The sequence below is a fragment of the Pinus tabuliformis genome, chromosome 8 (assembly GCF_031772625.1).
Source record: "Pinus tabuliformis cultivar Carrire ecotype Pingquan chromosome 8, CPIR1, whole genome shotgun sequence".
NCBI lineage: Eukaryota > Viridiplantae > Streptophyta > Pinopsida > Pinales > Pinaceae > Pinus > Pinus tabuliformis.
Genome location: NC_142294.1, coordinates 1,524,700,024 through 1,524,719,211, shown reverse-complemented (window position 1 = coordinate 1,524,719,211; position 19,188 = coordinate 1,524,700,024). Strand labels below are relative to the sequence as shown.

The window sequence follows — 19,188 nt, the reverse complement described above, 5'->3', positions numbered from 1 at the left end:
ACTATTTTTGTCTTTAAATTTTTGTCTCAAACTACTTTTGTCTTAAATATAAAGTTTTGTCTCAAAATATTTTCGTCTTAAACTATTTTTGTCTTAAATATAAAGTTTTGTCTTAAAATATTTTTGTCTCAAACAACTTTTGTCTTAAAATTTTTTTATCTTAAACTATTTTTGTCTTAAACATAACGTTTTGTCTTAAAATATTTTTGTCTCAACCTATTTTTGTCTTAAACCTTATATTTGAGACAAATCAATTAATATTAATTTTTAATGTAAAATAAAAAATGAGTTTTTGAGACAAAAGACTTTTTTTGAGACAAAAGATTTGTTTTGTCTCAAAAAAATGTCTCAAAAGTGCCCTTGGTGTAGTAGTGCGTGCTCCATTAGCACCAGTTGCGCATGCCGTATGATTGATAAACAGGAGCGACACTTTGTTAGGGACAGATCTCTCCAACACTGGGCTAAGCTGTACATTTCCCTTGAATCTGAATGGACTGTGTCAACTTTAATTCTAGTAAAAAGTTGAGGACTCTGCACAGCTTTTTCGATGGTATTTGAGAGCACTTGCTCAGTAATATTTCCAAACTGCGCTGGAGCATAGCTTTTCTTGAGGTTGCAAACAACATCCATAGCGTCGCTCTTATTATAATCATTGTAAAAGCTATGATTGTCGTAACGTAAGAAGCAGTCATTTAGCCAAACGAATCCAGAGGTTTTACTTGGACATATCTCAACAACCAATGCTGCTGCCTCTGTTTTGCACTGTTTGCAGTCCGAGGCATTTATATTCCCGCTGCATTGGGCAAGCCCATAAACAACATTATTGTTGTTTTTCCCCTCAACACTAGTGTTGAATCCGCTCGTTGAAACCTTCTCCATCAGTGATTTAAAAACCTGGTTTAGATTATGCTGGAAATTGCTACCGTAACTCTATTCGTTAGGCAAGCAATCACCCCAACTGGAATAATTAAAATCCTCAGCCGCTAAGAGCTACAGAGGCGTCCACACACTGACCATAAGCAACACACAACTGATCAATGTTTTCGCTTTCATCGCCATTGCAGAGTAGGGTAGGAGCTACATGCCCTTCTCGTTCCCTTGTTCTTTTTTTGGTAGATTTGATGACGGAAGGTGCTCCTCTAATCTGAAGGTATTGTAAAGTGAGAGAAAATTCACAGGGTTATGGATGTTAGATGGCAATGTTTGAGGTTCCAATTCTTATATTACTATGGACACCATGTCAAATAAGTTGTTTCATAAATAAATTATTATGGAGGCCTTGTGAAGCAAGTTCTTTTGTCATTTACGGGTCAAAAAATAATAATATTGAACGTTGACACCATTGGACTTTAACATCAATTTAATCATTTTCATATACTAAATATTCTTTAATCCCGTTCACTTGACGGGGCCATCCCTATTGGCTTTAAGAGATTGGTTGAAAGAAGCTTATTATGAACGCGGTGAGGGTCGTTGCTATTAGTTTTGCAAGGCATGGAGGAGGGGAAGAAGATTTTAATTGCAATAGTATATTGCTTTTCGGAGTCGTTTAACTTTTAGCCGAGGAATTTCTTGGACGGCTAAAAGTTGTCGGAATTTGGGCAAAAAATTTTCAAAAAATCTTGTAGAGGCAGTGTTTGAATCGTACTTTTGATGTTGAAAATGGATTTAGCACCATCGAAAATGCCTAGGACACCTAAAATTTTGAAATCTAAAAACTATAATTTGGATTTCCAAAAATCCCTGTTTGATTTTCTCTAAATATGACCTGAATTTCCATAACTTTCTGGGCAACTCCTCCGCCTCGTTAGACTACGCATTCACTTTCTGCAAAGCATGGACAATGCTTGAGCTTAAATCGATTGCTGATTCCCCAAATATTCAGGAATCGGACGGACATGAAAGTAGTCAAAAAATTGACCACTCCCATGTCTGTCCAATTCCCATTCCCGAATATTCAGGGAATCAGCAACGTGGATGATGAGAATTCCATTTTAATTACAGTAGGAGTCGTTTCTGTTGGCTTTCCAAGGCGTGCACGACAGGAAAGACAGCGGAATTACGACAATGGTCATTTCTATTGGATTTCCATGGCAAGAGCTAACCAGCCTGCCATAGCGCATTAAATTCCCTATGGAGGCGGCCTCTACCATGGATGTCGAACCTCTTCATGCACACATCCATCCTCCATACATCGTTTATTCGGCAGGCATCATTCCTTTTCCAGGAGCGTGGGATCCACCACCTCCGAGCTGGCACCAACCCATTTTCAAACCTGCCCTCGCGCCAAAAGATCCATTTTCATCATTCACGCTCCCGTTCGAAGATGCTCTGCCTTTGCAACCCGTCTCGAGGAAACACCGCCCGCGCTCACAATTGCACCCACCTCGCAGGTCCGCGAATAGGTGCTCAATCCCGGCATTCTGTGCGGCGTGAGGTAAATTAAAAATACAGTAACAACTAGCGCAAGTTCATCAGCTTTAATTAAGAATGCAGATCAACTAGCGCAAATTCTCTACAAATTGTTAAGATTGATATCCAGTGAACTTACAGAATCTGGTGCATCTCCACTAAAATATTGAGAATCAAGGCTGCCCAGAGTTATTGCTAAAGAAACCGGACCTTATCTTTTTCCAAAACAGAAAAACGCTTTCAAATTAATAGAAATTAGAAAGTACAATAAAACAGGGGATAAGGATCCCACTGGTTGGCCTCTGTGTTTAACCAAAAACAACTAGTTGGCCTTTGTGTTTAACCAAAAACAATTTTATTCTTGATTAAATACTGCTCTAAAAACCAGTTACTATGTTGATTAATCATTGCTTTAATATGTAGTATTAGATCATTTTTATTTAAATCATTTGCAAGTGCATTCAATTAAATCAGAATGTGTCCTAATCATGGAAATGAACCAGAGACAAAATATTTAAAAAAAATCTTGTTCGGATCTGGCCTGCAACCTTCCTTTGAGAGGCTATCTGCTTCTCCATTAAACCAGACCCTACTTCTCATCATTTTCCTCAATCTGGGAAGGTAGAATTTCAAACCAGCACGTCACACCATTATTAAGGAGATTGAGACAATATACAATAGAGATTTAACAGAAATATTCTGAAGTACATGTAGCTTGAATTTAATTAGAAAGTAGATTTCAGATTTTGAAATATTGTAGAAATTTGATTGATAAGAATGAGTTGACTTCACTGGTGTTTATCAAGTTTACAAGATATTATTCTAATTAAGGATATAACCATACATTTAAGTTGAATTGAAAAATAAATGCTAAACATTATATATAAAACCCTCGAATTGGGCATGTCAAGTGCTAAAGATCTTCAATGGCCTTCTTGACTAGATTTTTTCCAAAACAAGGAATGACATTAAGAAAGTATTTGGAATTCACTGCTTCAAAAAGTAGTTCATGGGGCAACATAGTTCGATGTTTTGAGATAAAAGTTAAAATTGTACTGAGGATTCGATATTCAGTTTCATTGGCAGGGTGAAATATAGGTATCTTGGGATTCCATATTGAAGTTATGGAAAAATTCAGTGACAGTTGAAACTGATCTCACCTTGCAAATTGTTTGAGCCATGCTAGGATTGGATAGTGATGCTTTGAAAGATGATTTATGATTTCATGTTTGTTATTGCAACTAAAATCCTTCGTAGCCTTCCTTTCAGGGGAGGAATCAAACAATTTCCATTACCTGTTTCTTGCTATGGTTTTGTCATTTCTTTTGGTCAGTGTATTCAAAGTGTTTCATTTTGGGGTTTTATTGCTTTGCTTCCTTATGATATGACTTTTGGGCTATTCTTCATTAGGTCTGGTTGGTTTTATAGTTGCAACAAAAAACCTCTGAGGATTGCTTGCATAGTGATGTTGGCATGAAATGATCAGCTGCTCTATTAAACAAACAGGGTCTCATTGTATAGTATTAGAGACCGCAGGGATTTAATTTCAAGAGCTATGCTGGAAAGATATTGAATTTTGTGAGAGCAGAAGAGACTGGCTTACTGTGGGAAACCATTGTGAAGTCAACCTATACACAACTTGGACACCTGCGTTTTTCATAGGTATGCTAATCAAGATCATTCCAAATTGTGACATTTAACCTTGATATTTTTCTGCTTTGGGCTTTTTCTGTTCTTGAATTTTTGAGTTAAAGAATGCACTCAAAATTTTTAAAGTTTGTAGCTGCCCCCTAGAATTCTCAAACAACACTTAAACTCAAGCAAAGAGTACATGCTACAATATCAGTTCTCTAAATTGTTTTGTGCTTCATGTTTCCAGGAACTTAATCGCCAGGCATCACCTAGCAGTTTGTGTGGCAATCGGCTGCAATCTTGAGCTGATTATTAATTTTTTATGGCAGAATCATCATATCCTTGTAGTTATAGTTGTCTTTTGATGTCCATGAAAGTGAATAAAATCAGCCTTTCCAAGTTGGTTTGGAAAGCCATCTCACAGATTCTCTGATCAGGGAGTCAGCTGGTTCGTATAGGATGGTGACAAGGTGCAACAGGTGGAAGTCATAACTAATAAAGTCCTGTTCACACTAAGAATATATTAGATTTGTTTTCAGATGTGAAGACTAACCTTAGATCACTTTCCTACAGAATGATCTAGTTACTGTTATACCTTTTCGGCTATATTATGTATCAAGAGTTATCTATTCTTCGAAACAGAGCTATAATAACAGTTCCATGGCTATTTGTGTTGTGAGCCTCCTCCAAGTGAGACACCCATTGCTTTGGAAAGTAGAGTTAGTGATGGAGCTTTTCAAATGTCATTGTAATTTGTAGCATATTTCACTATATTTATACAAAATTGTATCTTTTTAGTATATGCTTGGGAAGATAAGGCCTGTAAAGCACCATGGTTTTTCAACGAGTTTTTTTTGTAAAGTTAGATCTATGTAACTAGCTATACAGCTAAGTGGTTATCTTGTCTATGAAGGATATTGGCACCTTAATGGATCCTTGTTCTTCAATCGGTGAGGAGGAGGAAAGACAGTATTATTGTAAAAGTTGCAATTATTATGGACATTACATAGATAACAACCCATATACCAAAGAGGGTCCAGAAGGCATTACATTGGATTTAAATCTAATGAACAAAAGCTCTAATATCATACTAATCTGGTCTCTGGGTGCACCATAATTTAATTCATTTAGTAAATGAACTTGTTTAATATGTTATGATTGTGAAAATAGGTCCAGAAGGCATTACACTGAAACATTCTGGATTTAAAATCTAATGAATAAAAGTTATAATATCACACTAATCTGGTTTCTGGATGCACCATAATTTAGTTCATTTAGTAAATGAACTGATATAATCTATTATCATTGTGAAAACATAGTGATGTCATATGTAAACTAGCCTTGGCTCCAAAAAACCATGATCACAGGCCATCTCTAGGCCATTCACACAACCAATTTTACATCTCTATAGGAACATAGCTATACAATTATTCATAAGGCTTCAGGATATATGAATTAATCAAGCTTCTCACTGCTACACTCTAATTAACATATAATATAGAAATAACCTTGACACCTTGATATAAATGAAAGTGATGCTTGTGATAATAGTACATGGGCTCCATAACATAGCATTCCACCTCTTTATGCATTACACAGGATCTAAAGATGAATTATATGGTACAGCGACTAATCCTCCTTTTAGATATATTATTTGACTTGGTCAGTGAGTTATTAATCCCCATTTTAGATATATTATTTGACTTGGTCAAATGTAACGTGATATTCATTTTAAACTTAGTAGTTTTAAGAGAGCTTCGAACTCATTGTAACGTTTCTTTGAAAACAACTCTGGTTTACTTACTAGTTTGATATGTGTAACTAGCTATATAGCTAAGCAGTTATCTTGTCTATGGAGGATATTGGCAGCTTAATGGATCCTTGTTCTTCAATCAGTGAGGAGGAGGAAAGACAGTATTATTGTAAAAGTTGCAATTATTATGGACATTACATAGATAACAACCCATATACCAAAGAGGGTCCAGAAGGCATTACACTGGATTTAAATCTAATGAACAAAAGCTCTAATACCATACTAATCTGGTCTCTGGGTGCACCATAATTTAATTCATTTATTAAATGAACCGATTTAATCTGTTATGATTGTGAAAATAGGTCCAGAAGGCATTACATTGAAACATTCTGGATTTAAAATCTAATGAATAAGATTTCTAATATCACACTAATATGGTTTCTGGATGCACCATAATTTAGTTCATTTAACAAATGAACTGATATAATCTGTTATGATTGTGAAAACATAGTGATGTCATATGTAAACTATCCTTGGCTCCAGAAAACCATGAGCACAGGCCATCTCTAGGCCATTCACACAACCAATTTTACATCTCTATAAAAACATAGCTATACAATTATTCATAAGGCTTCAGGATATATGAATTAATCAAGCTGCTCACTGCTAGACTCTAATTAACATATAATATAGAAATAACCTTGACACCTTGATATAAGTGAAAGTGATGCTTGTGATAATAGTACATGGGCTCCATAACATAGTATTCCACCTCTTTATGCATTACACAGGATCTAAAGATGAATTATATGGTACAGCGAGTAATCCTCCTTTTAGATATATTATTTGACTTGGTTGGTGAGTTATTAACCGCCATTTTAGATATATTATTTGACTTGGTCAAATGTAAAGTGATATTCATTTTAAACTTGGAAGTTTTAAGAGAGCTTCAAACTCATTGTAACATTTCTTTGAAAATGACTCTGCTTTACTTACTAGTTTGGATGTGAAAGATGCATGTACATCAGGGTAATGGAATGCTGTAAAGGTTACCTAAATTGCCATTGAGTAGGTAGTGGTGTACAAGTACTTGAGCTCTGAACAGTTTAAGGTTGTTGCTAGTTTTGGGTTGTTACAAGTGGTAACATTGATTAGTTTTGGCATGCTATTGAAGGGTTCTTGCCATATTATGTGGATATTGAATGGAGCATTGTTCTAAATGTTTGATAACCTACTCTGTTCCATCAGGATTCTTGTAGTTTCTGTGTATATGTTAATAAGCATGGTATTTTGTTACATCTTTCTTCGTTACATTTTGATGAATATGGATGGTGATGATGTACTTCCCTGTTATGGTTTATGGCATACTTTTTATGGTCGCACATCACTGTTGATTCTGGTGTAAAGTCAATAGTGAGTGTTCTTGATTAGATGATGAGCTATGGCCATTAGCTGAGTTAGACCTGTGGTAACGAGATGGCTAATATTATGGGGCATTACGCTTTAACTTTCTAGTTGTTATTGTTGGTGTCATTCTTGCAAATTCCAAAGCCTTAGTTTTTGGTTCCGGTATTGGAAACATGGGACACTAGACTCTAGAGCATTTCTTGTGCTTGTAAGAAAGGTGTCCTAGTTGAAAGATTAGTGTGGGTGTGACGAACAAGGGACATGTCAAGAAAAACAAATGTCAAGAAAATGGGGGATTAAGCTTTTTGAAGCAGAATTTATCATTATGATTTTGACAAAGTTTAGGGACTCCATATTTTTAATCTTTTAGGCAATTTTGAAAGATGAGCATTTCTTCACTTGTGTTCTTTATTTATTAAGATTATGGAATCTTCAAAGGCATCATGGGCATGTAGGCCTTCATTGATATATACGTACATTCATTCTAGGGAAAACCATGTACCTAAGAAAATTCACTTCATACTAGGTTAGAGTTTGTCATTATTATGCATCAATGTTCCTAGGAGGGTTTCATGGTATGAAATTCTTCATCTCACATTAGATCACACATCAACTATTTCTGGCTTGTCATCATATAGATATGGATACAGCTAGGGTTTGCATCAAAAATGACTTATACTTCTTAAATGTTGTGAAAACCAACAAACCAGATGTAAATAACCCTATTTTGTTACTTTCATTTATTCCCATGGCATCCATCCAGGTGGAAATCAAGACTGCATTAAAGAGGTAGCATCTAAAACTTGAAATTAAAATTAAATTCAAACAGAGCTACAATCATCTTCGTTGAACCACTATTAGGTTAAGAATAATTAGTTCACCTCAAATATAATGTACATAATTGGACACATGAATTCAGTTATAACATGAGTGGACATCTAAGGTGAATGATATTACAAAACGAAAAAAAAGTACATTAACGAGTTCTTTACTGAAAGAACCATGGTATGAGAATCCCAAGAAAAATGACAACCATGGTGTATACACATAGTCAAGACCTATACTGATGCTGATCAATGTTTGCTAGTGGAATGAAAAATGATCCTAAATCATCTCTGGCACCTACATCTACACTTGAGATTTCTCCAACCATTACATCAGTAGACATTTTATGGATCTCCGTAAGGTGCTTTATCGTAAAAGAATTAAATCGAGCACTCCAGATTTTTGCCTCTCTGTAGAGGGGCTTCAAATTGTCTGCACGAACATTGTAGATGCCTTCCATGTGATTACAGATTAAATCTGAGTTTGTCAGCACTGTTATGTTATTCACACCATTGTGTTTTGCTTCTTTTAACTCCGCAACAAGTGTAATGTAGTATGCTTCATTATTGGTTGTCTTTCCCTGCACTTCCCATATTCTATAAATCACATGATTTTTTGCCCCATTGTGAAGGACAATTTTTAAAGATGCTTGACCCGGATTTGGGCGGCATGATACTTCAATGCACAGTGTCCACTTTTCCACCATTCTGTGAGCTTAGAAGCACTGCATAGTGACAACAACAAAATAGATTCATGTTAGAATACTTTAATATGACAAAATATCCTGATTGAAATTGATTATTTTTATGCTACCTCAAGTTTGAATGCACATCCTTGAAAAATAACAGAAAATCAAATATCAGTGATAAGACTTTGGGCATAAAGAGTTAATAATGCATGCATGCTCATGAAAATGAGGATGTAGCATGACAAGAAGAAATGAATCATTTAAGACAAACCTTGTCATGCTATCAAGGATTCTAAGGATTTCAAAATATCATCTTTTAGTAAGATTGACTAAAGAAACCCTAGAAAATGGTTTTTCCTGTTACATTTTCAAAAACATTGCTATATCCAGCGATTCCAATTGCAGTTCACTGTTAGTGTTTTCCAGAGCTATTGCTCACATCTTGAAAGAGGGATTGCATTGGGTGGAGGGTTCCAAATAGAGAGAACACTCCTATGCTTATCCAGATCACCATCAACAAGAGGCAATATCCAGGAAGTCAAATCATGTGTGCTAAATGTTTCCAATCTATGAAGTCAAATCATGTGTGCTAGCAGAATCTGCAATCCAAAACATAAATTGTTTAGCTTGGTTGCTGTCCATCTTGGATGTTCGTAGAATCTGCAGTACAAAACATAAATTGTTTGACTTTGCTGCTATCCACCTTAGATGTTCCCAGAATTTGCAATTCAAAACTTTTGGGTGTTGTCTCATGACCCCAAAATTTTGTCCACACCATGAATTTCTGGACAAAATCTTGTGAGAAAATTTTGGGGAAATCCGTGGGAGTGTTTAAATCGTTGTTTTGATGGCAGAAATGGATTGGCACCATAAAAAAAAGGCTTGGACACAGGCTGCTAAATATTGCACTGATATAACTATTATGATGATTGATGTTTGCATTGTCTGCAAGTTTAAAGAAATAAACTAATACCTCTTTGGCCAAGTGGGCATGGATAAGGAATTTCAAAAATTGGTGGAGGTTAAGTAGAAAGAAATTCATACCTATAGCCTCTGATGTTGTTACAGAGGAATCGGTTAGGATGCCATTAAATGTGAAATTCTTGTTGTCCACAAACTGAAGATATTCCCTTACTGGGTCATAGCTATAATTTGGCAAAATTAGCAGCAAATATTTCCAGCCCTGCAGAGTGTGCATCTTGTACAATACTTGTAGGTGCTTCTAAATACAAGTTTGTATCGACCGAGCAAATGTAGTCCTTTGGAACCATGATTCCAACAACAAATTTCCTCACAAATGCTAAGCTTTTTACGAGGGAACCATATGTTGCATTTGTTGATGGATCTACATCATCTTTGCCAAGAAGCAACAATATTAGCTTTGTCTTTGTTTTTCTAAATTTTTGTACAATGGCTTGTAAAAACCAAATCTCAGTGGAAGAAATGTTGTTCAAAGTCAATGATTTAGATACATATATCACAGAAGAGGACATGATTAAGTTTTGGTTTTCAAAAAAAACAGAGTACTGATACATATCAAGAAAAATGTAAGTATCCAAGATGATGAAAACAAACAAAATAGAGCATGAGAGAAGTCATTGAAAACAACACCCACAAAGAATATTTCTACTTTCTAGAAAAAAATAACTAAAACTCCACAATTGTGAAATGAAACAATAGATATTGACATTAGAAATATAAACATGTACATTCAACAAAATTGTCGCTGGTTGATATTGAGATATGTCATCTGGTTGAAGCAATGGATAGATATTGTCAATCCATAAGAGCGGGACTAAAATGAATGAATTGCTGGAAAAAATGGAAGCATGAGATTCTTGTAATAATTCAAATTTAGCATATTTATTTTTTGTAATTGGGGAAGAATGATGAACCCTAATCTCTTTGCCATCGCCTCCCTCCCTTCAGTCATCGTCTGGCCTTTGCTCAGCCCTGCAGAAGATGGCGACGCGAGCTTCAGAGGGGCCCCGACTCCATTCAAGCCAAACCCAGCGAATAAGATCGCGTGCAGCCCTGCGAAGAAAAAAGAGAAACATGCACGGGTTGGGCTCTCAGCAAGCTGCGCATGCACTGCAGCAGATATGGCGGCGGACACTCTTCATCTGCAGGTCGTTGGCAGCTTCGCAGTGAGGATGAGGATGGCGCCCGGCCTCGAGGGACTTCTGCAGGCCGCCAAGATTTTGGATGCTTTGACAGGCAACAAATCAAACTTCGAGGGTTCCAGATTAACCCTGCATCCCAATAGCTTATGGATCCAGCACGACATCGCCAGGAACCCTCGCGCAATATCTGTCATGGAGCAAGGCTGCGATTTTTCTAGCCAGCCCCTGCACCCCAACAGTCCATTGTTTCAGAGGGCTACCACAGAGTTCACCAGTCAGCAAAGCCCTAGCTCCAAGGGAAACATCATCAGAAAAGAATCGTCTAGGAGCTTCCATGCTGCCACCCTGTACTCGCTCTGCCCTGATCGATCATGCAGACATGGAATGCCGGCTTCTTCCATCGATGCTGAACCGCATGTATTCCATTCCCTTCTGGGTGCTCACCTCCCTCTAATCTGCTCCGCTCTGGACAACAGCGTAGCCAGATCTCGGCCCTCTGCTGCTGCATATCTTAACAGCTGCCCCCTTCAGATAGTAGATGCAAAGGTTAAGGACGGAAATGCAGAATATAATCCTTCTTCTCCTCAGGCTGCGGCTCTTGGGAAGAAATATTATGCTCTGGAAGGCTACTCAACCCCATTAGAACCTCTTCTGCCTCCCCAGAATAGTCGATACTCTGTATTTCATATTCAGAATTCTTTCAGCTTCCTGGATTTGCCTGGACGGAGCATCTGGGAGCTCTTTTGGGCGGAAAGAAATGACAAACTCAATGACCATTGGACTCTCACCACATCTTCTCACAAGCCCCTGCGGCAAGTTCAGGAAAAGGTGGCCCACCAAAGCACCAGCTTCCTCTCGTCTCAGATTTGCAGAGGAAAGCAGAAGTATGATTATTCTGCCTTGTTCCAGATCCAAATCGTGCTCCTTTCTGGCAAAACTCTACTATAATGGGTAAGCTCTTCAGATCTAGTGTAGGACCTCAAGCAAATCCTAGAATTTACGCTGGGGATTCCCTTTGCATCTCAACGACTCCTCCATGAAGGTAAACAACTTGAGGATCTTTATCCCCTTTCTTTTTACAGCATTAAAAGATATGCCTCCAACATTTTTACCCTTCGTTTGAGAGGGGGAGTTGTCAGACAGTCATCCTCAGCTGCGGATTTTTCATACAAAGATGTTGTCCATGCTCAGATGCCCAAGAAAATAGCTCCACCAGCTCAGGCTCCCAAACCTTTTTTGGTGGACAAACTGGAGGAAACCCCCTCCATTGAAATAATTCATCCAACGTTGGATGAGCAAATACAAAAGTATGCAGAGCATGCCATTATTTGCAAGTTCAATGGGCTATGGCCATGCACAACAGATCTCTACCAATGGATTCACTCTAACTAGACCAACAATTGCAAGGTTCTTCTCTGCTCAAAGGGTTTCTTCATTGTAGTGTTTGCTTTCAGTGAGGACTACCAAAAAGCATTAACTGAAGGCCCATGGTTTTGGGGCTCAGCAGGTTTATTCCTCACCCCTTGGTTCCCAGATTTCGATCCCTATAAAGCAATCATCACCAAGCTCCTCATCTGGGTCAGACTTCCTAATCTCCTGGCGCATCTATGGCACTTTGTTGTATTCCAAGGAATTGGCAATACTCTAGGCCGCTTTCTAGCCACATACACCTCTAGAGGGGAAAAGGGCATATACACCTTCGCCAAAATCTGTGCAGAAATAGACATGAGCAAAGGTCTACCTGATCAGATTAATCTCAAAATTGGAGACTTCTATTGGACTCATGTTATAGACATTTTTGTGCCTTACAGCATTGAGCATGAAATGTCCATAATCTAAGGGATCCAAAGTCCCTAAACATGTTGTTCCTACCCCTAGAGGAACAAGGCTAACAAACCACAGCAATTCACAAAAGTTCTCCACCAGAAACTGCTCAAAAACAAGTCAATTCAGAGGCTCCACTAGCTGTCTGCGCTGAAATTACACTGGCTAGGTGCACTGCAACGCAGGTAGAAGCACTACCAGGGTGCGCTGAGCGGGAAGTGACAAATGGCAAGTTCATTCAATGAGGTGGAAAGACCCTGGAAGCTTCCAAAATCTTTCCCAATGACACTTGCCTCAAGGAATTCGACTAGTGATGAGTAAGAGGCTCTTAGTCTCCAAGTGGAAGCAAGAACTGACAGAGGGAGAGGACACTAGTCAGATCTCAAGCTGACTCATCCTCTCTCCAAACATCTATATATGGATCTCTCCTCCATGAGATCTAGGGGCTGGAATTTTGTTATTGCAAAGAATTGCTGTTGGTTTGACACTGGAATCATTGGGTGCTTAATGCTTTGAAGGAAGGTGAAGATAGGAATTTCATTTGTCAGGAGGGAGATGCTGGATTGGAGCCCTCTGGATTGTATCTCTTCCTGAACCTTGTTATTCATCAATAAAGCTATCTTGGTTTCTCCTATATGCTAATGTGTCTTTGATGTATGATTGCATTAGTATGTTTAGTTTATCTCTAATCCTGAACTAGTTATGAATATGAATCTATGTCTTTGTGTAGTGTTCTCTTCTTGTGATCTTGCAGAAACCTGTTGAAGCTGGGCGAGCGAGAAGGCGAGTAGCTGGGAACTCTCAAAGAGAAGAGAAACCGGATCGAGGGACAAACGGAAGACACCGGTTAGTCCATCTATCTCTCTTCATTCTTAATTCATAAAGGAAGAATACTAGAATAGCTGTTTCTGTTTGTTGCTAAGGCACTGTCACACCTTAGGTGGATAGGATCATCCTGCATAGGCATTTTTCCCCACAACAAATTGGCGACTCCGCTGGGGAGATCTGTTTAGTCATTTTATTTGTGTCTCTATCATTGTTTGTTTCATAGACTCAACAACAACAATCGAACTGCATCTGCTATTCTCAGATGCAAAGTAGACAGCTGTTGCTTTGATCCAATCACTAGATTTGTCTATGATCTGAACAATGGACTCACAAATGATTTGGTGATCCTTTGTGATAGATCTTAGCCCTTCCTCAAAGCATCCCTTTGATTGTACCTTGCTTGTTGCTTTTATTTGGCCTGAAACTGTAGATTAAATAGCAAACTGTGACCCAGGACCCAGTGAGGAACTCTCGTTTCTCCTTCAGCGCAGACCCTGTGAAGAGGTTCTGCATTTCAACGCACGTCCCGTGAAGGCTACCTGCGCTGAATGTCAAAACCTCTGTGTTGAGGGTGCGTTGATCCAGTTAGGCCTTGTGCAGCTAGGGTTCTCTGCTCTGTTTTGCCTTGTTTTGATCTCTGATTTTTGCAGCCTGTAACCAGCATAGGTACCTGTCTAATAACTCCTTTTCTCTGCTTAAATTCCGCCTCCTTTTGTACAAAAAGACTGTGAGTGTTTTTATGTATTTGTGGCATCATTTATAGTTTTCCTTTGCAAGAGTGAAATAATCATCCTGTAGCCCTTGATTCAGATCTGTTGATTGTGATCTTAGGAGAGAGTTCATTGGCTGTTTACAGTTGATTATACATTCATTTTTGCTTTTGGTTTGAGTTTGTCTCTTTTGAGTGTCAAAACAAGTATTCATTTCGAAAATCGTTAAGTGTTGTAATCTCTTCTACCCTTTCTGATTTCGAAAAAGTAAACTTGTTTGTATTTGTCATTTAAAAGCAAATTCAAAGTTGTACAAAAAGCTTTCTTTTTAGGCATCAATATTAAGAGAGCAGAAAACAAACACCTGCATTGTGCATTTGCATCTTGATAGTTTGCATGCTTGATTTAGGAAAAGTGCATTAGAGTGTGCTGATTGCTCTTTGAGAAAAGATGGTGTCTTTCTTTTCCCTTTGTAGCTAGGATTTTCATTGTTGAAAAAGAGATAAAGCTTGCTTATCATCTTTAGACTGCATTTAGGAATTGTATCATACATCTCGTGGTGAACCTCAAAAGGAAAACTTCTAAAAAGATCAACCTAAAATAAATTGAATGAACTTAACAACGCTTTGTAACTTAACGCACAACATAGAGGTCTAGGCTAGAGACGTGTTCCGGTGTCGTAAAGCCTGGTGACTGTCGATCTCGCTGATGGTGGGTGATTCCTCCTGAGGGACGATAGCGCCAGTACGGATTGTGCTCCCACGTACCGTCGAGTATATATTGGGAGACCCCTATAGGCATAAAACCTTTATCCTTAGGAAGCCGTGTCGGCCACCCTACTGATCGCAATGCACTGAACACAGCATTCAGGAAGATCGACCGCCCGTACCTTAAAAAGTATTCTGCGGTTTTGCAAAAAGTTTGGCACACCCTCTACCTAGAACTCCAGAGCAGTTCCTTTTGGCCTTTTTCAGACTCTATAACGGAAAAAGTCCATCCGAGCATTTGTCACTTCGGGCTCGTTAAAACATCGAAGGAGACTAGAGTCATCTTTAGCTTTTTCTCGACTCTTTAAAATTGAAAAACCAAGTTGTGTCTAAAGCGTCGTTAAAATTTATTTTAAACAGAACAATCACCCCTTCTTCCTGCGTTGATCTTTAGGTTGAGAAAATGGAGCACACTAACCAAGGAATTCCCCTTGGTGGAAATCCTAGTCCCTTCTCCTTTTGGGGAGATGTTGGTGCGCCCCACATGGCCACACTATCGCTTCCAGGACTGACAATTGGCTTGCCCGTCTGGCTCTTTTCAACCAATGTTGTTCAGAACACCACTATTCCTGAACAGTCGAATCAACAGTTAGACCAGACCAGAGTTACCCACCAGCCTTATACTTCATCTAATTCTTCCTCTCCTCCTTCCTCTTCGCTTGACAGAACTGGTAAACAAAAAACCAAGTTCCTAAGGAGAAGAAGGAAAAGAAGAAGAAAGAGAAGAAGAAGAAGGAGCCAAAAGCGACTGGGGGCAAACAAGTGTCGTCTGACAAAAATCCACACACAGCACTGACTAGGCCTAAATCGCCATGTGTCATATGCAAGGGAGACCACTTCCACAGAGATTGTCCCTGCATCCCTTGGATACTAAGGGACTGGTCTCCCTGTTTGCACAATTCGGTAGCGTCAACCTCTGATAGCCATGTTGACAGCACACCGTCAACTAGTGAAAGTGAAGCCACAGGACAGAGAGGGAAAGCTAGATTTCCCTGCAAACTGTGTGAAGGCGACCACACCATCCACCGTTGTCCCTTCTTAGACGAGGCTAAAAGAGTTTTGGAAGATCGCCCGATTTTACGAGTGCAACTTCCTCCTGGATATCAAAAACTCCTGCCAAGTCCTTCACCAGTTGAGAACTCGGCTGGCCCGCTCAGGTGGTCAGCCGAAGCACCTATCATTGAGGATGAACCGTCTGAATCTATACCTGACGAAATTCAAAAGGTTGAGGCGGCAGTTGACCCGGTTTTGCCTTCAGAGGCTCTATCTTCGAATGATAGCATCACAGAGGAGAATAAAGACGACACCGTCCAAATTCTCTTCATCAACACAGACTCCGACGAACAAGGGGGCAATTTGCCCATTCCTTTATCGTAGGAAGGAACTTCGTCAGAGTCATACCCGACCGTCTATTCGGTCCCACCACCAAGCAACCTAGTTGTCTCGTTCGACTGGAACCAACTAGGCAGACCCCGTTTGCCAGCAAGCATACCATTCAGAATTATCGTTCAAATATACAGAATGGTAATGGCTGGCACCATCATTGATGAGGGGGCATCTGTGAGTATCCTTTCCTCTATTGCTTGGAAAGCGCTTGGTTCGCCAGCGCTTTTGCCTAAAATGAGAAATCTGACAGGCTTCGATAAAGGAACCAGTCGACCTTTAGGGATCCTCCCCAATGTGCCTATCACATTGAAAGGGAAGACCGTTCAAATGAACGTGATGGTCGTTCAAGGACCCTTGGATTATAACCTACTCCTTGGACGAGACTATATATATTGCATGGGAGCCATCGTCTCCTCACTCTTTAGAGTAATGTGTTTTCCGCACGAAGGAAGAGTGGTCAAGCTCGTGGACCAGCTTTCATTTCCCGGATCACGCATCGCAAATAGTCATATACCTTCCCTAAATGGTCTCTTCACACAAGAAATGTCTCAACCCACGGTCCGTCCTCCTGATGAGCGCGAGTAATCCGGAAGGATATGACTGGAACCTAGGGGGCATGCATCCTAGTCTGCTTCGGCAGGAAAAACTTTGGGTATAAAGTAGGTTTCCGCGGAAGAATATGACTAGTCCATACCCCGTCTGTGGTTGGAAGTGGGGTTGTTCTGGAATAAGATTCTCTTGTCAAAGCTACGTGTTTGGCACTGAGGTCATTCACCTTTGTCTATTTCGGTAGATATCACCGAAGAAGTGTTTTGTTTGAAAGATTAATGAGACAATCTTTGGGTAGCCTGAAAGAGGTAGGCCTCTCACGGTAAAACAAATGTTTTATTGGACTAAGAAGGGGTAACCTTGAAATTGTACTTTATGCCTGGGGGCATGCAAACCTTTTGGAGTACAAGCAAGGAGCGACTATTTATTTTTTAAATTTTTAGGTTCTTCCCTTTAAACCTGTAGGTCTAACCCTTTAAACTCGTAGGATTAGTCGTTTCCAAACTTGCATAACGAAAGGATCCGGAGCAAAGCTTTGTGAGATGAAGCTCCATAAAAAATAGAATCTTAATGAGACATTCTTATCATATGACTGGATTAATCGAGCAGTTTTAGCACACAGTTCATGCTCGTTAAAAAATAAATGCAAGATCCGAGCAGTTTTAGCGCATAGTTCATGCTCGTTAAAAAATAAACATAAGATCGAGCAAATGTTTCCACCCGCGTTTAAGCTCGTTAAAAAGTGAACTATTCCGGTAAATAACCACCGTGAATGTAATATCATCAGCCATTAAAGCCTTGGTCATGTTTGCACCATCACCTCCACTTTTCCATTGGCCGATCGTTCACCTCCATATGATTGTTTACCCATTTTGAGGAACAACTGCGAAGAGTGATTTCACTAGACATCCTTGTGACACTGCCGTGATTGGAAAATTCCAACCTGTACCTGGAATCAGCTGCTAACCCGTTTTATCACTCGTTCCTCAAAAGACGAGTCTTCTTTAAGCTCTTTTCATCTGACTCGTAAAATATGAAAAGATTGCCGAGTTTTGGCCTTCCAGCTCGTTAAAGCGACCGGAAGTGCTATCCTTCCTCTAGATTTTAATCTTTTTGGACCTGAGGGATTATTGCACAAAAAGATCGAGCGCTTGTTTTGTTCGGCTCGTTAAAACTATCGAAAACTCATCCCTTCTGTATTGTTTTATACTTTTTTGGACTTAAGGGATTAGATGACGAAAAAGGACTTTCGGAGTTGACTTTACGTACCTTTTCAGACTCTCTAAAAATGAAAAGGACCGAGTTATCTTTGTCATTAGACTCGTTAAAAGCATTAAATAGCGACAAACTTGTCTTTAGACGAGAACAAGTTTCACTATCGCTAGGCTCGTTAAAACATAGCGATGGGCTTGCCCGAAGGGCAAGTTATAGAACAAGCATATGTTATCCTCCTCAAGCTTGAAAAAAATAAAGAGGTATTGGTCAGCAATGACTGGGGAAAAATTGGGAGAAACTCAAGAAAACTTTGATGGTAGCAAGTCGCTCTTGAACATGACACTTTTCCTCCGTACCACAGTCGGGTTGGGTTGTTTCATTCACCGGTCACATCACCATGGTCTCGCCATACCATCCATATTTGGGGTAATGCTACCGATCCATCGCATAAGTGTCGCCATATGTTCAAGAGAAGTCGTTCAGAGAAGTCAACCGTGTCCCATCCACTGCCATACATTATCCTTCATCCTTTCATGACCGCCACCCTGAATCATATGTCATCAGATCGTTTTCACCTCCATCAAAATCATTTGCTCCGTTCCGTGTCACTGATGTGGGATTCATTAAGGCCCTCCTTTGACGGATCGCTTCTTGTCGACATCAGCTCATTATCCAAGAAGTTGATCTAGGAACAACCCCTTCAGTACTTTGAAGCTTGCATGCCTCAATGGCAAGTTTCTCACTTCCGGCGACAGGTATACATCAATGACCTTCGACCGAAAGATTTTGCGTGGTGTTCGACGCCAAGTCCTTTATTCACACCACGTGAATTGTACTGCAGTACCTTGAGGGTCATTATCATTATCGGTGATTCCTCTCGCGCTTGTTAATGGTTTACCTCATTGACCAGTAATCAAGCGATGTCTTTCCATGTTCGACTTCAGAACATTTCTCACATGGATCGACTTGTACTTATAGTGAAGATCAAACGAGTTTGAAGACCCCGAATCTAGTTTCATCCATCCGGGCTGCGATATATATTCAGGAAAGATAAAGACATTGACATGTA

The 19,188-nt window shown here is 39.4% G+C and overlaps 1 protein-coding gene across 1 annotated transcript; it reads right to left on the bottom strand.

Annotated features, from left to right (window-relative positions):
• Positions 1-348: 348 nt before the first annotated feature.
• LOC149241725 (antimicrobial ginkbilobin-2-like protein) lies at positions 349-879 on the bottom strand. Its single transcript, XM_089370638.1, has one exon. It carries the CDS (start codon positions 877-879, stop codon positions 349-351), a length of 531 nt encoding a protein of 176 aa, XP_089226764.1.
• Between the last annotated feature and the right edge of the window lie 18,309 nt (positions 880-19,188).